Below are 19,053 nucleotides of genomic sequence, written 5' to 3' on the forward strand. Positions count from 1 at the left end.
TTTCTGTCTGTGTTTAGTCGGAGTGTCTGTGTCCAGAGCTAATCTCGCAAAGCACTGGCCCAATCACTGCCACATTTCATGTGCACATTGCCAGTAGGCCACAGAAGTACCTGCACTATTACTACAACTACTACTACTACTACTTTTCAAATATGTTTTATATAGTAAATATTGAACTTTTTTTCCCTTTTAAATACAGGCTGTGTCCACATGCTGTTGGTGCAGTCAGAAAAGGTAAACAGCGTGATCTCATCTGAAGGAAGAATGAAGTTTTCAGGCAAGGATATCCCCCACCCCACCCTCTGTTTTTTAGAGTTCCCTTCAAGATGAGCATGATTTCACTTCTTCGGGTGCCTAAGTCAACATCATTTATCAATGCTTTCAGGGCAAAGCAAGACAAGCTGGGTTGTCCGACTTCTGAGGATGTCTGTGGAAAGCAATGGTAGCAAAAGTGACAACGGCTGTTTTTGTCAGCTGTTTTCCACCCAGTTACATACATAGGTAGATTACAGTTTAAAGCTACTTGAAGTACCAGGTGGATAGGTTGTAATTGCTGCAGGATAATTTGGAAAGTGTTGTTTAATATAGTGTCAAGCTTTGGTATTCATTCTGAGACGCACATAATTTACAGTAGGTGAAAAAGGAGGACCAATTTTAATTTGATTCAAAATGTGTAGGCCTACATCAACAAGAATTAACAGTAGTACAACAAGACTGTGAAAGCAGTGTTTTGTTTATGTCACAAAAACTCAACGAATAATCATGATAAATGATCATGATCTCAGCATTATCAGTGTGCAGCCCTAAAAGTATTGAAAAATGTGCATACTCAAGTAAATTAAAAGTACCTCAACATTTTACTTAGCTTGTTCATCTGCTATTTTCTGCGAAAGCTTTCCCCACAATAACAGAAAAGACACTAATATAGAGCCCTGGGGGACTCGAGTCAACCATATGGGGTTTAAGTGGTTAAGTACAGTACTTGAGTAAATGTACTCAGTTACTTTCCACCCACACCCCAGGTCACATTATGAAAGCGATATACATTTATATATAAATTCTCCATTCTATTCAAAGGAGATATTCGATATCCAGATGTAATCAAACATGTCAGAATGTTAAACCTTACAACAGTACTGTCACTTTCACGCATGCAATAATCAATAAAGAGGCATACAGTAGCTATTGTTTATGTTGTTTTATTTTGGTGTTATAGAGTTAACATCTAGAAATCTACTACAGGCAGCAGGACAAACCAGTAGGCTACCTGTGTGCAGTCAGGGGGGAAAAACAAATGTGAGGTAAAAATGCTACAGTGTTAGAAGTGTTTCAAAACACTGTTTCAAAAAAACGTTTTTTCTTTTTTTATCTGCAAATATATACTTTTACTTACTAATATATACATATTGTAAAATAAATAATTATAAAAAACATCAAATTTTAGAAATCCATAAAAAGTAAAAACTAGTTTGTACAAAACTTTGGATTTACAGACTTTTACAAAAAAACAATTTAACATAAGCAAACAACAAACGACTCTTGTACACTCTACAAAGATTGACGCAAGATACCAAATCTTGTACTGCATTGTTGCTGAGTTTGTTAAAGATATTTCAATATTTGAAACTGGGAATGTCTGTACTTATTATTATTAATAATCTCCATCACAGAAAATTATACACTGATCTGCCATTTAGATTAAGGTTTTGAGAACTATTCTTGCCTGAGACTTTACATCACCTTGGCTGTAAACATTAATTGATCAACTACTATACAACTTGTTTCAATGTGAAGACCATAACATAAATCAAATGCACTGTCAGTGTAGACTGTTAAGACTTTGTATCAGCGTTCAGAAGGCTATTATTTCATATTGTTGCTGTTGGGCAGAAACCTTGAATCTCTATTTGTAAACATTGTATGTTTTTTTCTCGCAAATTGACGCCCTACTTCATCATACAAGAGTGTTGCACATCAGTACTGAAAATAGAAGATTGACACTTTGTGAGCTTGTAGGTCCACTATTTTCACAATTTAAAAAAATAATAATATCAAAGGTACATTTTTGGACATGCAAGGTTTCCACCCAACAGAAATAACATTTTAAATAATTACTGTGATGTTCCATTTTTTAACCACTTTCAACCTGCAGTCCCATTTTCAAAAACTTTTACAAATACTCAAAAGTAAAACAAAAAAAAGTTCAAAAACTGTGAAAGCAGAACCACAAGCTCACAATGCATCACAATGTAATGAGTTGTGAGCTTGTAGATCGGCTATTCTCACACGTTTTGACTATTTCTGGGCTTAAGGGCTTAACCACATGAACCCTAACATACCTATTCAGGGCATGTCATAATAGGCTACCATTTGGCAAAAATAGGCAAACATTCACTGAAAATAGACGATCTACAAGCTCACAACGTTGTGAACTTGTAGATAGGCTATTTTTGGCAAATAGATTTGGTGTAGAGGGAAAAAAGGAGGGGGCCAAGTATAGACCCCTGGAGGACCCCGGTCAACAAAGTACAGGGTTTTAAGTGGTTGAGTGGTTATATTACGGGCTAGCAAGATGAACCATATTTTCCCTACTATTCAGATGTTCTGCATGACTGCAAAGTTATACGGGACCACCTAGAAACTAAAAACATGTAAACATGTATCAAATTAAGGCTATTTGGTTAAGATGAGCATTACTATATGCAAGAATTAGTATAAAAACAAAACTTCACATTTTTTCCAAACTATGACTACTGTAGGTGTCTTTCATAGAAAGAATCAATACATGCAAACACAGACAGACACACACACACACACACACACACACAGACAGACAGACAGAAACACACACACACACACACACACACACACACACACACACACACACACACACACACACACACACACACACACACACACACACACACACACACACACACACACACACACACACACACACACACACACACACACACACACACACACACACACACACACACACGGACCTTAACATGCCCACAGTTATAATGTTTACTAGCAGCATATAAAGAGGGAAAGTATTGATCAGTGATAATGCTTGCTGTTTAGTTGGGGGAACATTAAACCACAACTGATAATCATCACATGCAAAGGTTTTGGTCATCATGTTACAGCAACTGCTAAATTTACAAGAATTTACACAGCTTATATGATACAGCTTAGCCTGTGGTTTGTTTGCCATTTGTGAATATTTCAGGGAGCATACAAATTACTTCTATTTGATGAGAAAATAAACAAACAAAAAGAAAAAACAAACAGTGAAAAGCGAAACAGAAATATAGTGGGAAGGTCCCTTTCATAAATAGCACAGTTTTTACGCATCCAGTCGCATGAGACATTGCTAATACTGATAATAAGGAGAACATGCTTCATATTCCTCAATAAGATGCAAGTGCTGACCTTTCAGAAATCCAGTGACAGCTCTCTGACAACGTCTGAGAGCTAGCTTAGTGGAGAGTTGTTTGTCTTTGGTCATAACTCTCCATGATATTCTATTACCAAACCATCATATATATATATATATATATATATATATATATATATATAAAATTTGTTTATTTTCTTTTTTCTCTAAATTATTTCTTCAGTTGCTTCAAGATGCACCTGAAATGCTGGAAGACGTGCAGACTGAGAATATTCTTATTTTGCCAATGTTCAGTTGATGTGGCTCATGTACTCTCTCAGATAAAAAAAATGTTATTTCAAAGCAGATATTATTACTTGCTAGCTTAAGAGTTTCAGGATACGTAAACACAAGACAATGTACCGACTACATTCACTCAGGTGCAAGTGTATTCTTACCCAAACATCAGTAATGAATGAACACTATAAATGCAAAACAATCATTCACACAATAAAACTGTTAGTTACCAGGTACATACATACTACTAACTTTGAAGAGGAAATACATGCTTCTAAGTGGATGAAAAGCACAGATTGCTCTTAAATGTTGTTTTGTGGCAAACAAATGTATCATATAACTGAAACAGTGAAGAGTTCGGTTATACTGAAGGACGAGAAAAATATAATTTCATGATAAGAGCATTTTTAACAAAGAAAAATCCAGATTGTTAATCTAACTCAGATAATTTAACTCAGAGATAAATTAACACTCCGCATTTTACAAAGCTGTGCTTTTCTCAACAAAGTTGAAATGCAGAGAGACATTCACCAATATGGTGCTTGTCAAGTGGACACAATTAGCCAACACTTCTCCTTTCCTAAGTCAGGACGTGAAACCCCTTCATCGCACAGGAAGCCACCACTAGGCAACCTCTCTGGCTCTCCTGGTCCATCGTCATCATCACCACGATCAATATCTTTGTCGTCAACATCTAGCATCGACATTGCGCAGATCGCATGGATGCTGTTTCCGAGCATCAGCTCAACTGTTTTCAGTAAACCAAGGCAGAGAATGGCTCTTTTTTAGCATCACAGCATAAAACCACAAGGCCACGTTGTCCGCCGTCAGCTCAATCCACAGACAGGTCCGGTGGGTTTAGTCTCTCAAGTCAAGCTGGTCTGTTTGTTGCATTTTGCTCTTCTACCTACTGAAGTCTTTAATGTTTTGGTGAGAGAAGGACAGTGCTATAATAGGTCCCTATTTGCAGGTGTGGACATCATAGACCCTCACGCACTCCTGGCAGCTGACATAGCAGCACCAGTGGAAAATACAGTGACACTTCTCCTTTCTCTTTTCGGTCCGGGTGTTGTGACCCCTGCCACAGCAGAGGAGGTCACAGCCGTCTATGCCGTGGGATGTCAGGTTGCAGGTGCGGTCACGGGTGCCAAAGGAGCCGGTCTCGGGGTTCGGGTCACAGAAGTTGGGCGAGTTCTCATAATAAACCAGGTCGCGCTCCGTGGGCGGTTTGAAGTAGTTGTACTTGGGCCGCAGGGTCTCCACCCAGCCACGGGACTCCTTGTGCTTCTCCACCACCATTTCTGACGCGCTGTCGTACTTGTCTTTCATGTAGTCCCCGATGACCCGGAAGTCAGGCAGCGACCACCAACAGGTCTTCACCTCACAGCTGCCCGAAAGGCCGTGACACTTGCACTTCAGGAACATTTTGTCGTTGAGGGACTGGAAAAGAGATAAGAAACGGGGTGATGAGTTTAAATAACTCTCAAAGAATGTTTCTTTGACGAGTGTCTTTGAAGAGGGTTTTCTTGTGATTCAAGAAAACCTTTCTAAAACCTTTTTTTTTCCCCCCCCAGGTGTCAATATTGGGTAATTCTCTCTATAACTATGAATGTCGGTAAACAGCTACAGGAGCTATCGGAAGTCAAGCGTGTGAACCCACCGTTCTCCCCGCCTCATTGTTGTGGCGGTTCATTGCAGAACGCGCGTCAGGGCGATTCTCCCTTGCATCTGCGAACTCCCGGGACACCATACTGCCAAAGTCCACATCCTCACTGCAGCCACCCCACTTCCATCCTTCGCGGGGGGGTCCCTTGTGACGCGTGTCACATCCGCAGATGGTGGCTGAACCCTCAGCACAGGCACGGGTCACTGCGAACGCCACTCCCGCTGAGGCGATAGCGTGCACGAAGGCCGACTCTCGCGTGGCTTTAAGGAGAAGCAGAGGAGCACACTGTAACCATCAATGTATCAACATGAAAGCATGGTATGATAATGGAAGGCAATGTCTTGCAAAAAGAAAACACGTGTAAAAGTTGTGGGTCGTAATGTAGGTCACGACCTCTAATGCTGACAGCTGCTTGTACAATATAATCAACTATAATATAATGCAATGAACCATATTTATGATATACATGAGTAAACCTGACTGTATTTCATACTGTTTCATCTCACTGTTGAATTAACCTTGAGGTTTTTACTGTGTTTTACATTATGTCATGAAACCATAACAATGAAATCCAAATGGCTTCACATCCAGAACGGTGCTGTTAGAGAAGCGGTCATCATCAGCACTGTAGATGGAGTCATATCATTGATTGGGGGCGGTGTCTACTTCTTGGAGACCAAAAGTGTGGGTTGATCCTGCCAAGACATCAATCCTTCTAAATAAGGCCAGCGAGGGCTCTTGTCTCTGTCTGGCATAGCTGAGTGATGACTCAGAGGGGATCAGGAACTTCCAAGATGAGAGGAGGAGACAGAGGTCTGACAGGCCTATAATTAAGAGACTCAATTAAGCTTTTGAAAGGTTAGGAAATGGCCTCACACCGAACGGCCAAGAGGAGAGAGAGACTCTCAAGAGGCCAATGGGTCTACGGAGTGTCCAGAAACGCAGCAGAAGTTGTGGTTTTGGTTTTGATATGAAGGGGTGCTGTAGACATTCCACGCTTCTACCTCGCCGGATTTTACTGGATTCATTATGACAGGGAGGTTGCCTTACTTGTATGGTCTTGCACAACCACAAGAAACGACGGGAGAAAGATGGATGGAGAGGGTGGAGAGGCAAGGGGTTAAACCAAGAAAAAATACCATATTAGCATACATGAGAGTGAAGAGAAGGGAAAATAAAAGGATAAAGATGAAAGAGTGAAAATGGTGAAGTGCAAAAGGGGATAGGACAGCACAAGAGTGAGTGAGAGTGAGAGATGTGTAAAGAGAAGAGAGGTATAAAGAGAGAGAAATGAAAGAAGGGAGGAGTAAAGAGGAGTATGAACTCCTCCCTTACAGCAGGTTCCAACTGGTTGGAGGACTAAAAGGGCATTAGAAACAATGATGCAAGAGAAAGGTGCACAGATCCACTGACGTTTGCAATATCTTTGAATCTGCCCTTCTCTTGGGCACCTCTTACACTGCATGTTATAAAACCAAATGAATACCAGACTAATGAATAATGAAAACCCTTGTATCAATAGAGTTCATTGTAAAGATGATACTAATGAAGTGGGTGTTGTGTCATTACTCATTAGTTAACATCATGGGGTGGGGGTGGCTGGAGGAGTGTGAGTCATGTAGCTAAGATGCTTCCTCTGCTATGTCGATTTAAAACCACGAGACTCCCCCTTTTATTGTCAGGAAGCCAATAAAGTGTGGGTCAAGCTCTTATGAACAACTGACAATGATGCAGCAGAACTAAAGGGGTGTGAGGGATGGTCGGATGAATATAAGAGAGGAAAAGAGGATTATCTGGGGACAAAATGAGAAAAAGAAGGCAAAGCAGGGGCAAAAGAAATATGTCCTGACAGCTTGAGATGAGAATAGTACCTTACTTGGATATAAAAAAAATACTGTCATGCAACGTAGTATAAATTAAGCTTTAGTAGGTGACAGCCCTAAACTCATTTAAGGAAACAAGATTCTTAAACCCCAAAAGTTGTGGCAACTGAGCTGCCATCCGCTGAATATAGTTCGGTCTATTACACCACATGGTGTTCACAGACTGCACCATGTCCAAATACCTCATATGCTCATATATATGTAAATCTATATAGTTCCCTGAGGCACTCAATGTCAACACCAATGAATGTGAAAATGTGAAGCAACTACTGTATCACTGCTCTGATCTAAATATAATCCATCGCCAACCACAGCGCACATTGGACCCCTGACAAGACAAGTCTCTAAAATGCCACGCTATGATCCCACAATGCATGTGGCAATCAAGTTCTCAAAGTCAATCACAGAGCAGGATTCAGATCATTAAGAAGTTAAAATGATTGAACTCCTCTTGTATGTGTGTACCATTTACACTTGAGGAGACAGTATTAAATATGATAATAAATACCTTTAAGATTCCAATTTCAGAAGAAATGCTTTGATGTTGTCTTTTTTCCCCAGGTTTTACCAAAAGCCTAACCCTAAATGGCTTCTCCAAATCGTGTTTTCAACATTGAGACGTACAAACTTGGGAATTTCAGAGAGCTGTGGTGTTTTAAAAGCATTTACCCATATGAACACACCTGTAATTGGGTTTACTTTCAATCCCCCCTAAACACCGGCTTGGTTGCACTCTTGGTGTTAAACACATTTAAAGGGTTTCAAGGCACTTTGTTCCGACAGTGCTCCTCCACCAAACTTTGCCAGACCCTGGCATGGCAAGTGGTCCCTACGACCTGCTGGGGGGCTGAATCCCCTATTGTGCTGCCACTGTCACGCTGTGTTAGCCCCACAATGGCCCAAGATATTTTATATGAAATTTGCCCTGGCCAGTGATTAGTGGGGACCAAGTTAAGTCATAGCAACAGAGAAGTATGCGTTGGCTGGACCCCGCTTGTCGGCAGACGGGGAAATCCCTATTCAAATGGTTTAATAAAACAATCTAAAGGGCGTGTGAATGGGGAAAAGCGCTTTTTCTCCTGCTTAATCTCATGGTTGCGGAGATATTGTGCTCCGAGCAGCGCTCAGCAGGGAGCGGGGCTAAGGTCCCCCCATCAACTCCATTTACCACACCCCTGCTTTCTTTCTGGGCCAGAGTTAATGATATACCGGTGTGCTAACCTCCCTCCCCCAGCATGGACAAACATGCGTTTTATGAAAAGCAGAGACCTCTTAGCACATCCTAAATTGTAACACTTTCTCATCCTCAGGTCATGGGTCATAACCTGCATCGCCTGACCTTTTCCTTGTGGGACTCGCTTGGATGGTTGAGTTTGGCTTCTGAAGTGGATTTACTGATGTAATGAAAATGTGGAGGCCCAGAGGCCTCCACATTTTCCATTTATCTATTTTCATCTTCAACGTCGGAAAACTCCTACAACAACTGATTGGAGAATCAAACAATACTGCTACATATTTTACATATTATGTCATTGGATTTACCATAAAGCTCATTTCATTTTTTTATGGCTTCAAGTAAAGAGCAGTGACTAACAGTGCATGCCCATGCCTGCACGGCTGTTCATGCCTGTGTAATCGTGACTGTCCACTTTCTGTGGAAACGCTGCCCTCGATAATGGTGTCATATAACTCATAACCTATTGGCTGATCACAGTGCACATTGTCAGGTCCTCTGCAAGAGCCACATGTGCTGAAAGCAGTTCTTGGATCAGTTCTGCCGACTAAGAACACCTGCACAGCCTTCTATAGACTTTCATCACAAGCAGATTCCAGCAGTGCATGTTTTGACACTTTGGTTAATGTAAATTAATGAGTGCTGACGCAGACATAGCCTGAAGGTAGGGCTTGTGATCAGGGCAGAGCGCGAGAGAGGCGGAGAGAGACAGAGAGGAAGAGAGAGAGAGAGAGAGAGAGAGAGAGAGAGAGAGAGAGAGAGAGAGAGAGAGAGAGAGAGAGAGAGAGAGAGAATAGGTTCACTTTACAGGCAAGAACCAATTAACTATTGCTTGCAATGTCTGTTTCGGAGTGTATGCTTGAACGTATGTACGTTTGTGTGTGGTCACTTAGATTTGAATGACGTTTTAGTGCATGCATGTGCATGTTTGTGTATTTGTGTTGTTATGAGAGGAGACAGACTGACTGATAGCGTATGATAATTTCCACAGGCTGTTGCCAGTACCTGTAAAAAACATTTTCCTTTCATGATATTTCAACTGTGAGGTTTAGGCAGCAACTGACAACACGTCCTTCTCTTTGTGTTGGTCCATGGTTCAATCATGACTGTCAAACCAGTCTCTAATCTCCTAAAGAGGATTTGGGCAGTAGTGGGCTAACTGATAGGCTCTCTGAGGCATGTTGTATATACTTACTATGGCCCGCCACAGCTCTACATACTGTACTGCTGTACAGGTAGGTGGCCGCATGTAGTAAGCCGGAAACAAGCGTTTAAACATGGTTGCCAACAGTGAACAATGAAAACATCCTCTCACAACAGGAAGCGGAAGGCAGCAAATCAGAAAGGACAGTTCCCCCACTTTTTAGACAAATTCCAAACGATTGTGCAAAAGGGGTGCGGAAATTTTAACTAGTTGACTGGCGCGGAAGTACCCACGACACATACAACACATATTGGGGGCGGCAGTGGCTCAAGGGTAGAGTGGCCGGTAGAGCGGCCGGATGGCAACCGTGAGGTTCCCAGTTCAATCCCGGGCTCCCTCAGAGTTAGTGTCGAAGTGTCCTTGACCAAGACACTGAACCCCTAATTGCTCCCGATGAGCAGGTTGGTGCCTTGCATGGTTTCCTCTGCCATTGCTGTATGAATGTGTGTGTGAATGTAATGCACAATCTATGTAAAGCGCTTTGGATAAAAGCGCTATATAAATGCACCATTTACGACTCATACAAACTTGCCCAAATTATTTTTTGCATGAATTACAGTCACCTTAAGGCACATGTAGCCTGCTGCTTCCTGCGTCTTCCTCAAAAGGGGACGAGGAAACCAACATACAAGAGTCTGCATGGCAGACAAACATACACCAGCGAGGACAATGGCCCCGATGCGCAGACAAACACAAGCATCAATCAAAGCCAATGAAATGGGAGCCCTCTCCTACTAAGCCCTATCAAAGGCCTGTGAGCCCCCAAGTCACTCTCCGTGGCCTCTGACAAAGGCACTTAATCCAGCCACTTTGACCTCTCACATTATTAAGGGCCTCAGTGACCTTAATCCAATCAAAATGATTTACTAAAGCCCAGATCCAAAGAGTAGCCACCTCCCCTTTCCAGTCAGTGCCCCTGCAATTTAGACCAGGGAGGTCGAAGCAATGTGATGGCATTTTGCACCACAATAGGGTTTGGACTGTGAACCCCCCGTCGTTACCCACCCACTTGAGTTCAAGCCTCCTCTGTCATTGTAACAACTGACTCAAGAGTTTATTAAAAACAATTGCCCCAACTAACCTCATATCCCACCACAGTAAACATCAGTCTTCTGTAAAACAGTTGACAGGTTTAGAACCCACAACTTCTCCACATCAGTTCTCATGCTCAATCAGGATCAGGCAAACAAAAAGCAAGTGTCCTGGCACACTATTCTATGTTAAACCTGCCTTGTGGTTGGACGGTGGATGGACATCACAAACGTAACATGCCCATACAGTATATGGAGAATACTGTAAACTAGATTTGAAGGCCACGTATAGCAACCTCTTACAAATATAGGTCTGTTGTTATATGCACTGATATGTATATATCAGTGCATATACAGTAACAGACCTAGTATATATATATATGCACTGAAAATGAATGAATGTCGAATATTTCCTGGTTTTATCATTACTTATATTTTGAGTGTCTAGGGGCTTTCTACAGTCAGAGCCCATTATTAAACCAGACTCAGCATACATCTGCAGACCTCCATACAAACAGTTTGGAATCTAAGGGGAAACATCCATTTTGGTGTACATGGCATGATTAAAAGTCTTGTGTAAGGAACTTCTGAGGAATTTAACAAACAGAAGAACAATCGAAGGGGATTCCCTTCTAAGAAAAACTCCAACAAGACACAACTCACTCTGCCTAATTCTGCACATACATTATGTCATGCATGCAGACCGCTCATTCACTCTGTGAAGTGTATTTGAACAAGGATTTGAGTGAATACAGTGAACGATGCACACAGGGAGTGTAACACCTTTTAACAGAGTTGCACAGCAAAAAAAAGAAAGCTTCATTTTTCCCTTCTTGTCCTTATATTTTTGTTGGCATTTAGGTGATACTTTAACCACTTAAGCAAGATTTATACTTTGTTGTATGATGGTGTCACGCAGCAAAAATAGCCAATTTGTAGCTATAGTAGATTGGCTAGGTTCACAGTGAGACAATGGCGTATGATATGAATGAAACATACTGTATAGGATTATTGAGAACTTCTAACTATAATGAATATAGGGACGCCAGGGTTAATGCGGTTAACTTGACTCAAAATGTCAGCCATATCAAAAAATGCTAGCCAAGGAAAGGATTATGCTGTGTGCCTGCCATCTTCCAAGAACTTAAGATCATAAATGGTAAAAACACCAACCTCAGCTCTTTATGTCATTTGACTGACAGAAGAGGCGTGTGAGAGATATTGATTTCAAATGGAGGAACAGTAGGCCTCTTGCACAAATGACAGGAACTTGACAAATGACATGAACGTTATAGGTGTGTTTAAAATTGCAGACCTATAATAATAACCCATTTTGGTATACAAGTGTTAGCTATTTAACATTACCTTTATCTAACACTGGTCCAAATATGGCCAGATTGTCATTGACGGTGGTGCAATTCCAGCGCCGGCCTCTGAACTGGTGCTGGCATTCCTGAATGCCAATCTTCACCCCTTCTGCCACGCTGGGCATGATCTCCACATAGTTCCGGCAGAAGCGTAGCTGTTTGGGCACCAGGCCAGGGATGCTACCGCACAGGATCGGTTGGGTGCCCATTGATGAGTACTGGTGGCCCACTGCTAGAGACCTAGGAGGTTGAGAGATTCAGAGTGTCAGTGTGGATTACATCTTTACTACAGTACCTAACCGTGAGGGTCCATTTTTACACTTAGGAGTTAACCACATGAACCCTTTTCTGGGCATGTTATAATGGGCAAACATTTGGTGAAAACAGCAGATACAAGCTCCCAACGCATTGCCATGCGACACGTTATGACAGGGGTGGGCAACTTTGATGATGGGGCGGGCCACTATATTTCCACACTCACTCCAGAGGGCCACTGTATACAGTATACACAGTATATGCCCAAAGCAACTCAATTTACCTACTTTCTTGTCAAAGTAGAGTAGAGTAGAGTGTGTGTGTGTGTGTGTGTGTGTGTGTGTGTGTGTGTGTGTGTGTGTGTGTGTGTGTGTGTGTGTGTGTGTGTGCGCGTGTGTGAGTGTGCGCGTTCGTGCATGCGCTCGGGCACGTGTGCATGCGCACACGCGTCCATTTGTTATATCAGATGCTACCATTAGCGATCAATCCGTTATCCCTTCAACTACCCTTTCTGCACACACCTGGCCTTTGTGAGCATTGAAATTGCAGACCTACTACCACAGACGTAAGCATGGCTACAGCTTAAGATGAAAGTCCACAACACACCAAGAGTGCTTCATAGACCTTAAGTTGACAACCTGGAAACCTACACCTTGTTATTAACTGTCCACACACTTAACAGGCCCTCAGCTTAGGGTAATAAGAGTGCAAACCCCACATTGAAACTTCAGAGGGTGTATTAAGTGTGACTCTGAACCCAGCCCTCTTCGCCTTTGAGGGGGGTATTCTAGGATGCAACAAGTGCAAACTTGGTGGTTCACTGATTACATCTCTCTCTCTTTCTCTGTGTCTCTCTCTTTCCTCTCAATTATGATTGTTTATACCGCATAACCATGGCAAAGGGAACAACCATTCCGCTGTATCATTGTAGGCTATGTCATGTGATTGAAGCAGACTTAATGACTTTTGCTGTGCTTTAATTGTATGCCTGTGTGAGCCTGGAGTGCATTTGCATTTATACATCATGGCTTCCACCCATCGGAGGAAATATCAAAAGGTTGTTTAAACATAATTTGACCTCATAAAAATGAATATCAAATGGTGGCAATGTATATGAATGAATGAGTGAATATTCCTGAACTACTGACCTGAACTCTTTGCCTCTTACAGAACTGTTACCCTACATCAGTGCTTTGACAACACTTTGTACTCTCTCAGAACAGCTAAATTATTTGATCGCTGACTTCCTATTATCATTGGCAAGGCCACTGTAGAGTAGCTACAAAGTAGCTTGCTGGCAATCCAGACAAGCCTTCATTCCACATTAACTGTCTCTTTAAAAACCTAGTATTAATGACAGTAATCTGATGATCCTCTTCTGAGTGATCTGGGCATGATAACAGGGGCTGCATAGTTTTTGCACAAAGGCAAAGCCAAAGCAGGTGTGAGTGCACAGGAAAATCCAAAGTGTTTTTGAACCCTGAGAGTGTAAAAATATACCCTTGTGGATCCATTTGAAAACTCTTGGGGTTAAAGGAACACTCTGGATTTTACTTTGTAGTCCTGTGATGCTCAATTAGCTCGCTATATGTTGACCTGTTCAGTGTTGTTCAAGGACTAATTACTGATCACAGCAAGATTAACCAAACTCCCACCTCAGGCTCTTTTTTGAAACCTCACATCCCTAAGAGACCTCCACAGCCACGTGACCCTTGACTGACTGTTACCCTGTGAGACACGGTGACCTTGAATACCGCAGTTGTGGATTGCTTTTCAAACACCAATGTACTCAGCTCCACCAAAATCTGGAGCTAAACTAACGTGTTGTTAAGCATGACAATGAGAGATCCAGTAAGTGCAGTGATGCCGGGTTAAAAAGAGGAAATCACATTTTTGTTGTTGTCTGCAACATCAATGAGAGTGAAGGTATCAGTAAACACAAGAGACACTCCTATCCCAAACTGACCTCTGTTTGGCCCTTGTCAATCCGCACCCTAAGGCACTATAGGCAGACCTTTCACAACAGAAACCTGAGGCTGCATCACAAACAGACAAGACATTTGCCTCTCTAATACACATAACATGCAGAGTAGCCATGCAAGTCATCACACAGCTTCATCAATACAAGTGCGAGCAGATTAGATGTTCTGGGAAAGAGGGGGAAAGCGAAAAAAAAAACTAGTGCCGCAGGTTAAAATATTTGACACGCAAGTTTTTCTTTTCTGGAACCTCCTCTTCCTCCTCTAGAGATCCTATAATTGCACAATAAAGTCACTTTAGCAAATTTATATCATCGAATATCATCAAATGCTTTTGCATCTTTGAGTCTGAAAGATATAAACCTATGGTTTTAAACACACTGTAAGAGTTTGTCTCTTATCAAGGCAGGAAAAAACATAGGTTCAATGCAAACGTGCAACCAATATACTATCATTACTTCTGTGAGAAACACTGGAGTTTCCTTCAGGCCTGTGATGAGTGAGAGCAACAGGTGTAAATAGGCATCACTATTATAATTACAAATCAACTATATTCTGAATCAGATAAAGCGCTGGTGGGGGTCTGTGGTTTTGTGTCATTCTACTTGCATGATAATATAAAGTTTGGATACAGTGGGATCCCTATCATTGTATGCCACACAATAACCAAGTCAGACCAGACCACGCTGAGTCACCCAGATTGGACAGTTCCACTCACACATGTCTACAGACTCACTGTCTGTCTCAGTGCATCCCTGTCACCTCTTCCTGTGTTAGGAAACACTGAGAGTGGAAGCAGGGAATGTTTCACCAAACAGCTATAATACATCTCTAAATGTAACTGCTGGTATTTAGGATTTACATTTACAAGCCAAGGAGAAAAATAATTGTTTTAGACAGACTCAGTATTAAATCATCATTGAGGATTTTATTGTGAACCTTACACAATATGTTTTACTTCTCCAAGAAAGTCTGAGCGATAGCACCTCTGAAGGAAGTGGGTTTCCATTTGTAACTAAATCTGACATTAATAAAGCAGTGGATTTGTAAAACCCCACCAAACACCTTTGTCAAATTTGTTTACTGTTACATGTAAACAGTTGAGAACAGAAGGTATCAATTTTTTGTCTCAGTATAGAATTTTTCCCTCTCTCATCTAAGTGTATCCAACACAGGTTTAATGCATATTTCAGCAAGCCCAAGCACGGTGCCTTAGAATTACCACTTTACTCTTGGGCCCTGGGGCCTTGGAGCCGACTTTGACATCAAGAGAGCATGTTTGGGAAAAGGAATGTGCGGCAAGCTTTCACCTCCAGGTATTTATCTTCTAAGGTGGGGTGGACTGGGGAGGGAAGGGGTGGTGGGAGGTGCAGTCAGGCTATGCCATGGCAGGTCGAGAAGAGGCAGACATGAACCTGTCTTGGTCCTGCACCGATCCCCCCACAGACTACTGTGTTGAAGGAGTCTGATGCAGCTCTGATGGCCACTCCGAGTTGGGTTTGCTGTAACTTCTGTCAGCAGAAGACCACCATGCTGGTTTTCATAAGACTGCACTGTATGACAGCGCTCGCGGATAGCTGACAAGCTGTTTGCAAACACAGTAGACAGCCATTAACCACTTAAAATCCTATATACATTGTTGTAGCGGAACAGCAGGTCTACAAGCTCACGATGCATCACATTGTGATGCATCTTGTAGATTGCCTATTTTCATCTAATGTTTGCCTATTTATTTTTACCAAATGATCGCCTATTTTCTTCAAATGTTCGTCTATTTTTGCAGAATGTTCGCCTATCATAACATACCCAGAATCTGGATGTTAGGGTTCATGTGGTTAAAATCCAAAGGGTATCGTGTTATTGGGAATGGGTTGGGTTGCCAATAACACAAAACACTGTCATTTCTTTAGTTAGCTATAGAAATGAAAACAAAGCTCAATATTACGTCAAGTATGCCGAGCTCAGTGGTGACTTCATCTCTGCTACCTTTCCTGCACCACACTCAGAGATTGTTTGTATTGGTTACAATGATACAGCAAACCCATAGCTGCCCTTTTTACCTTCTGTACTATAGTGTAGTTGCACTTTTGCCCAAATAGAATACATGTCCTGACCCACCCACTGAAAGCACATCATAAAACTCCTAAGTTAGTTGATTTATTGTTACAAAATGAAAAGCTGCCATCCAATGTGAAATGACTGACTGATTGGTATCTTTAGCCTGATAATAAAGAATAAAAAGACTCCTCGTTGTGAATTGTGATACGGAAATAAAAGGCTTTGGAATTTAATTTCTTTTTTTGTGACAGAGAGTATTTGAGCCCTCTATTCATTTAATTAGGTGACATAAATCAATATTTCATGGATCAACAAACAAAAGCTGGGAAATATTGTAGTTTTGCAGCCGATCACTTCATTGTTGAGCAGTTGGGTGCTGATCCTCATTTAGGTCCATTTCATCCAACCTGTGGGCTTGAAGCTCCACTATTATATCTGGATTTCCCTCCAGCAGAGCATGTAATTAGGTTCTCATCAGTATAACCACCAGGGGACCCATTAAGGAAGCTAAATTAGGAGACATGTAATCCCAAACCAATTTCATGTATTTCAGAAGTAAATCTTCATGATTTATTCTGCAAATACATATTTGTATTATTATTTGTTCATTTTCTTGATTATAAGAGTGAAGGCTAAACATTAAAGAAATCTATTGATAATGCCTGAATGCCTTTTCTTTTTACAATTTCATACCTCTGATGTCAAATACTGCTTCATGTCACAGAGAGTTTATATATCACTTTGCTCAAAGATAGAAGCTAATCTGTGATTACAAGAAGGACACTAAACACTAACATATTCATGATTTGAAAACTCAACTCACACTCATGAATGGCTTATATCAGTAAATACAGATTAGACATGTCAAGAAAAGAGACAAAGCTCAGTTAATGCACAATTAATTTCCTATGATCCACTTTTGCGCAAGAAATGTAGGCCTAATACGATGCAACGATTGAAGCATTATACAAAATGCCTTATTTTTAAGGTTTTAGTCAACTATAAACTTTGCAAATGATGCAGCGATGGTGCTCGGCCTTTGATTCATGTTGTACGTGTATGATATCCTATGTAGTTCTTAATCTTAAATATTAAATACTAACAGTTCTGACACAAAGAAATAAAAAAATATAATAATCAGTTCTGTCAAGATAGAAAGCAGGCTACATAGAATAAGATTCAATAAACGCGACTGCAAATTCTAATTATATATTGCATTAGATATCAGTAATGCAAGATTGTTAGAAATACAAATGTTTAAACCGTCTATAGATACATGATGTTCTTATTCTGAGACAGCTGACCCACCCACACATGCACGAACGAATGAACGCGCGCGTACACACACACACACACACACACACACACACACACACACACACACACACACACACACACACACACACACACACACACTGCACCTGCTGTTGTATTAAAAATGTATCTCTAAAATGTATCTCTGCACTTCATCTCAAAATACAATCAAGTTAATATATTCATCAATTAGTCTCTATAGACATTAGGCTATTTCCCCCTTAATGCCAGTAGGTTAGATTTGAACGACACGCGTTGAAATCAATAGCGTCATTGACTCACGTGCTGTTTTCTCCTAGAATTTCACTTGTCTTCTAGCCATCAAGCCATCCTCAGATTGCACTTCAGTTGTTTAACTTCCATAAGTGGCTACCGGCAGGCTAAAATCCTTTGCAAACTCAAATTAACACAATTTCGATGACATTCATGCATGCGCACACACGTCACTCCTCGATATGCTGCTAATATCGCACACAAATAGGAAACTACAACGCTGTAACGACACAGGAATCCTGTTTTTTTTTTTACATAAAAAAAAAATGAAAATCTGTCTCAATTTGCACATGCAGCGGGACCAAATGAAAATAAAAACTTACCACCAGATAGGATAGCTTGCCATGACATGCGTTGTAAGCCCACAGAGCAGCAGGAAACATCCAGTGTATATCATCCTTAGAAAAGTTTCGCAAAACATCTCCACTAGATCAATGCCTACATGCGCGCACAGTTGTTTTAAGTGAGGAAGAAAAAAAGAAAAAAAGATCCTATCTTGCACTATACGGAATAATGACTTATGTCCTCTGAAACTGGCGGAGAATCAGTCTTTTGCGACTAGTCGTGGCAGAACTCGGGAGCCAAATATTAAAAGTTAAAAGCGGCTTGCTTTTTTTTAGGACCCAATCAGCAGGTATTGCCTCTGGTGATACTGTTCCTCTGTTCCTGACTGAGTCAGTTTGAACGCACTAACTAGAATGAGCCCAATTTTAAGATGTGTTTTAGTGCTCATTGAGAATTGCTCGCATTAGCATGCTGTGTGTGTGATATATAATGTTGTTTAAAGGGGAGAGAGAGGGAGGGTCCGAGGCGTTTTAAATAGACATCGGAACCCCCGTGGATCGCGTAGCTATAACAACCTGTCCGGATTTCACTCCCTGGTTTGAAGCTTCTATAAAATGCAGAAATAAATGTGTGAATTGCTTGAGCTGCATTATTAGGCTCATGAGCTCTTTATTTGGCCTCGTGTGCCATTATTAATGAGTGTAATTCGGAAAGTTTTCCCTAATTGACTTAACGTGTAATTTAGCCTATATTAGCCTATATACCAGTGGTTCTCAAACTTTTTCATGTCAAGGACCCCCAACTTGACACTTATAGCCCGCGGAC

At 41.2% G+C, this 19,053-nt stretch overlaps 1 protein-coding gene across 1 annotated transcript; it reads right to left on the minus strand.

Annotated features, from left to right (window-relative positions):
* Positions 1-3,012: 3,012 nt before the first annotated feature.
* wnt3a (wingless-type MMTV integration site family, member 3A) lies at positions 3,013-18,615 on the minus strand. The gene is made up of 4 exons (XM_084057076.1): positions 18,267-18,615; positions 12,063-12,304; positions 5,340-5,605; positions 3,013-5,119 (listed from the first exon to the last, which is right to left on the minus strand). The coding sequence occupies exons 1-4, from the start codon at positions 18,362-18,364 to the stop codon at positions 4,640-4,642; spliced, it is 1,086 nt and encodes a 361-aa protein (XP_083913202.1). The 5' UTR covers positions 18,365-18,615; the 3' UTR covers positions 3,013-4,639.
* Between the last annotated feature and the right edge of the window lie 438 nt (positions 18,616-19,053).

This window comes from Gymnoscopelus microlampas, assembly GCF_963454915.1.
Source record: "Gymnoscopelus microlampas genome assembly, chromosome: 5".
NCBI classification, from domain to species: Eukaryota; Metazoa; Chordata; class Actinopteri; order Myctophiformes; family Myctophidae; genus Gymnoscopelus; species Gymnoscopelus microlampas.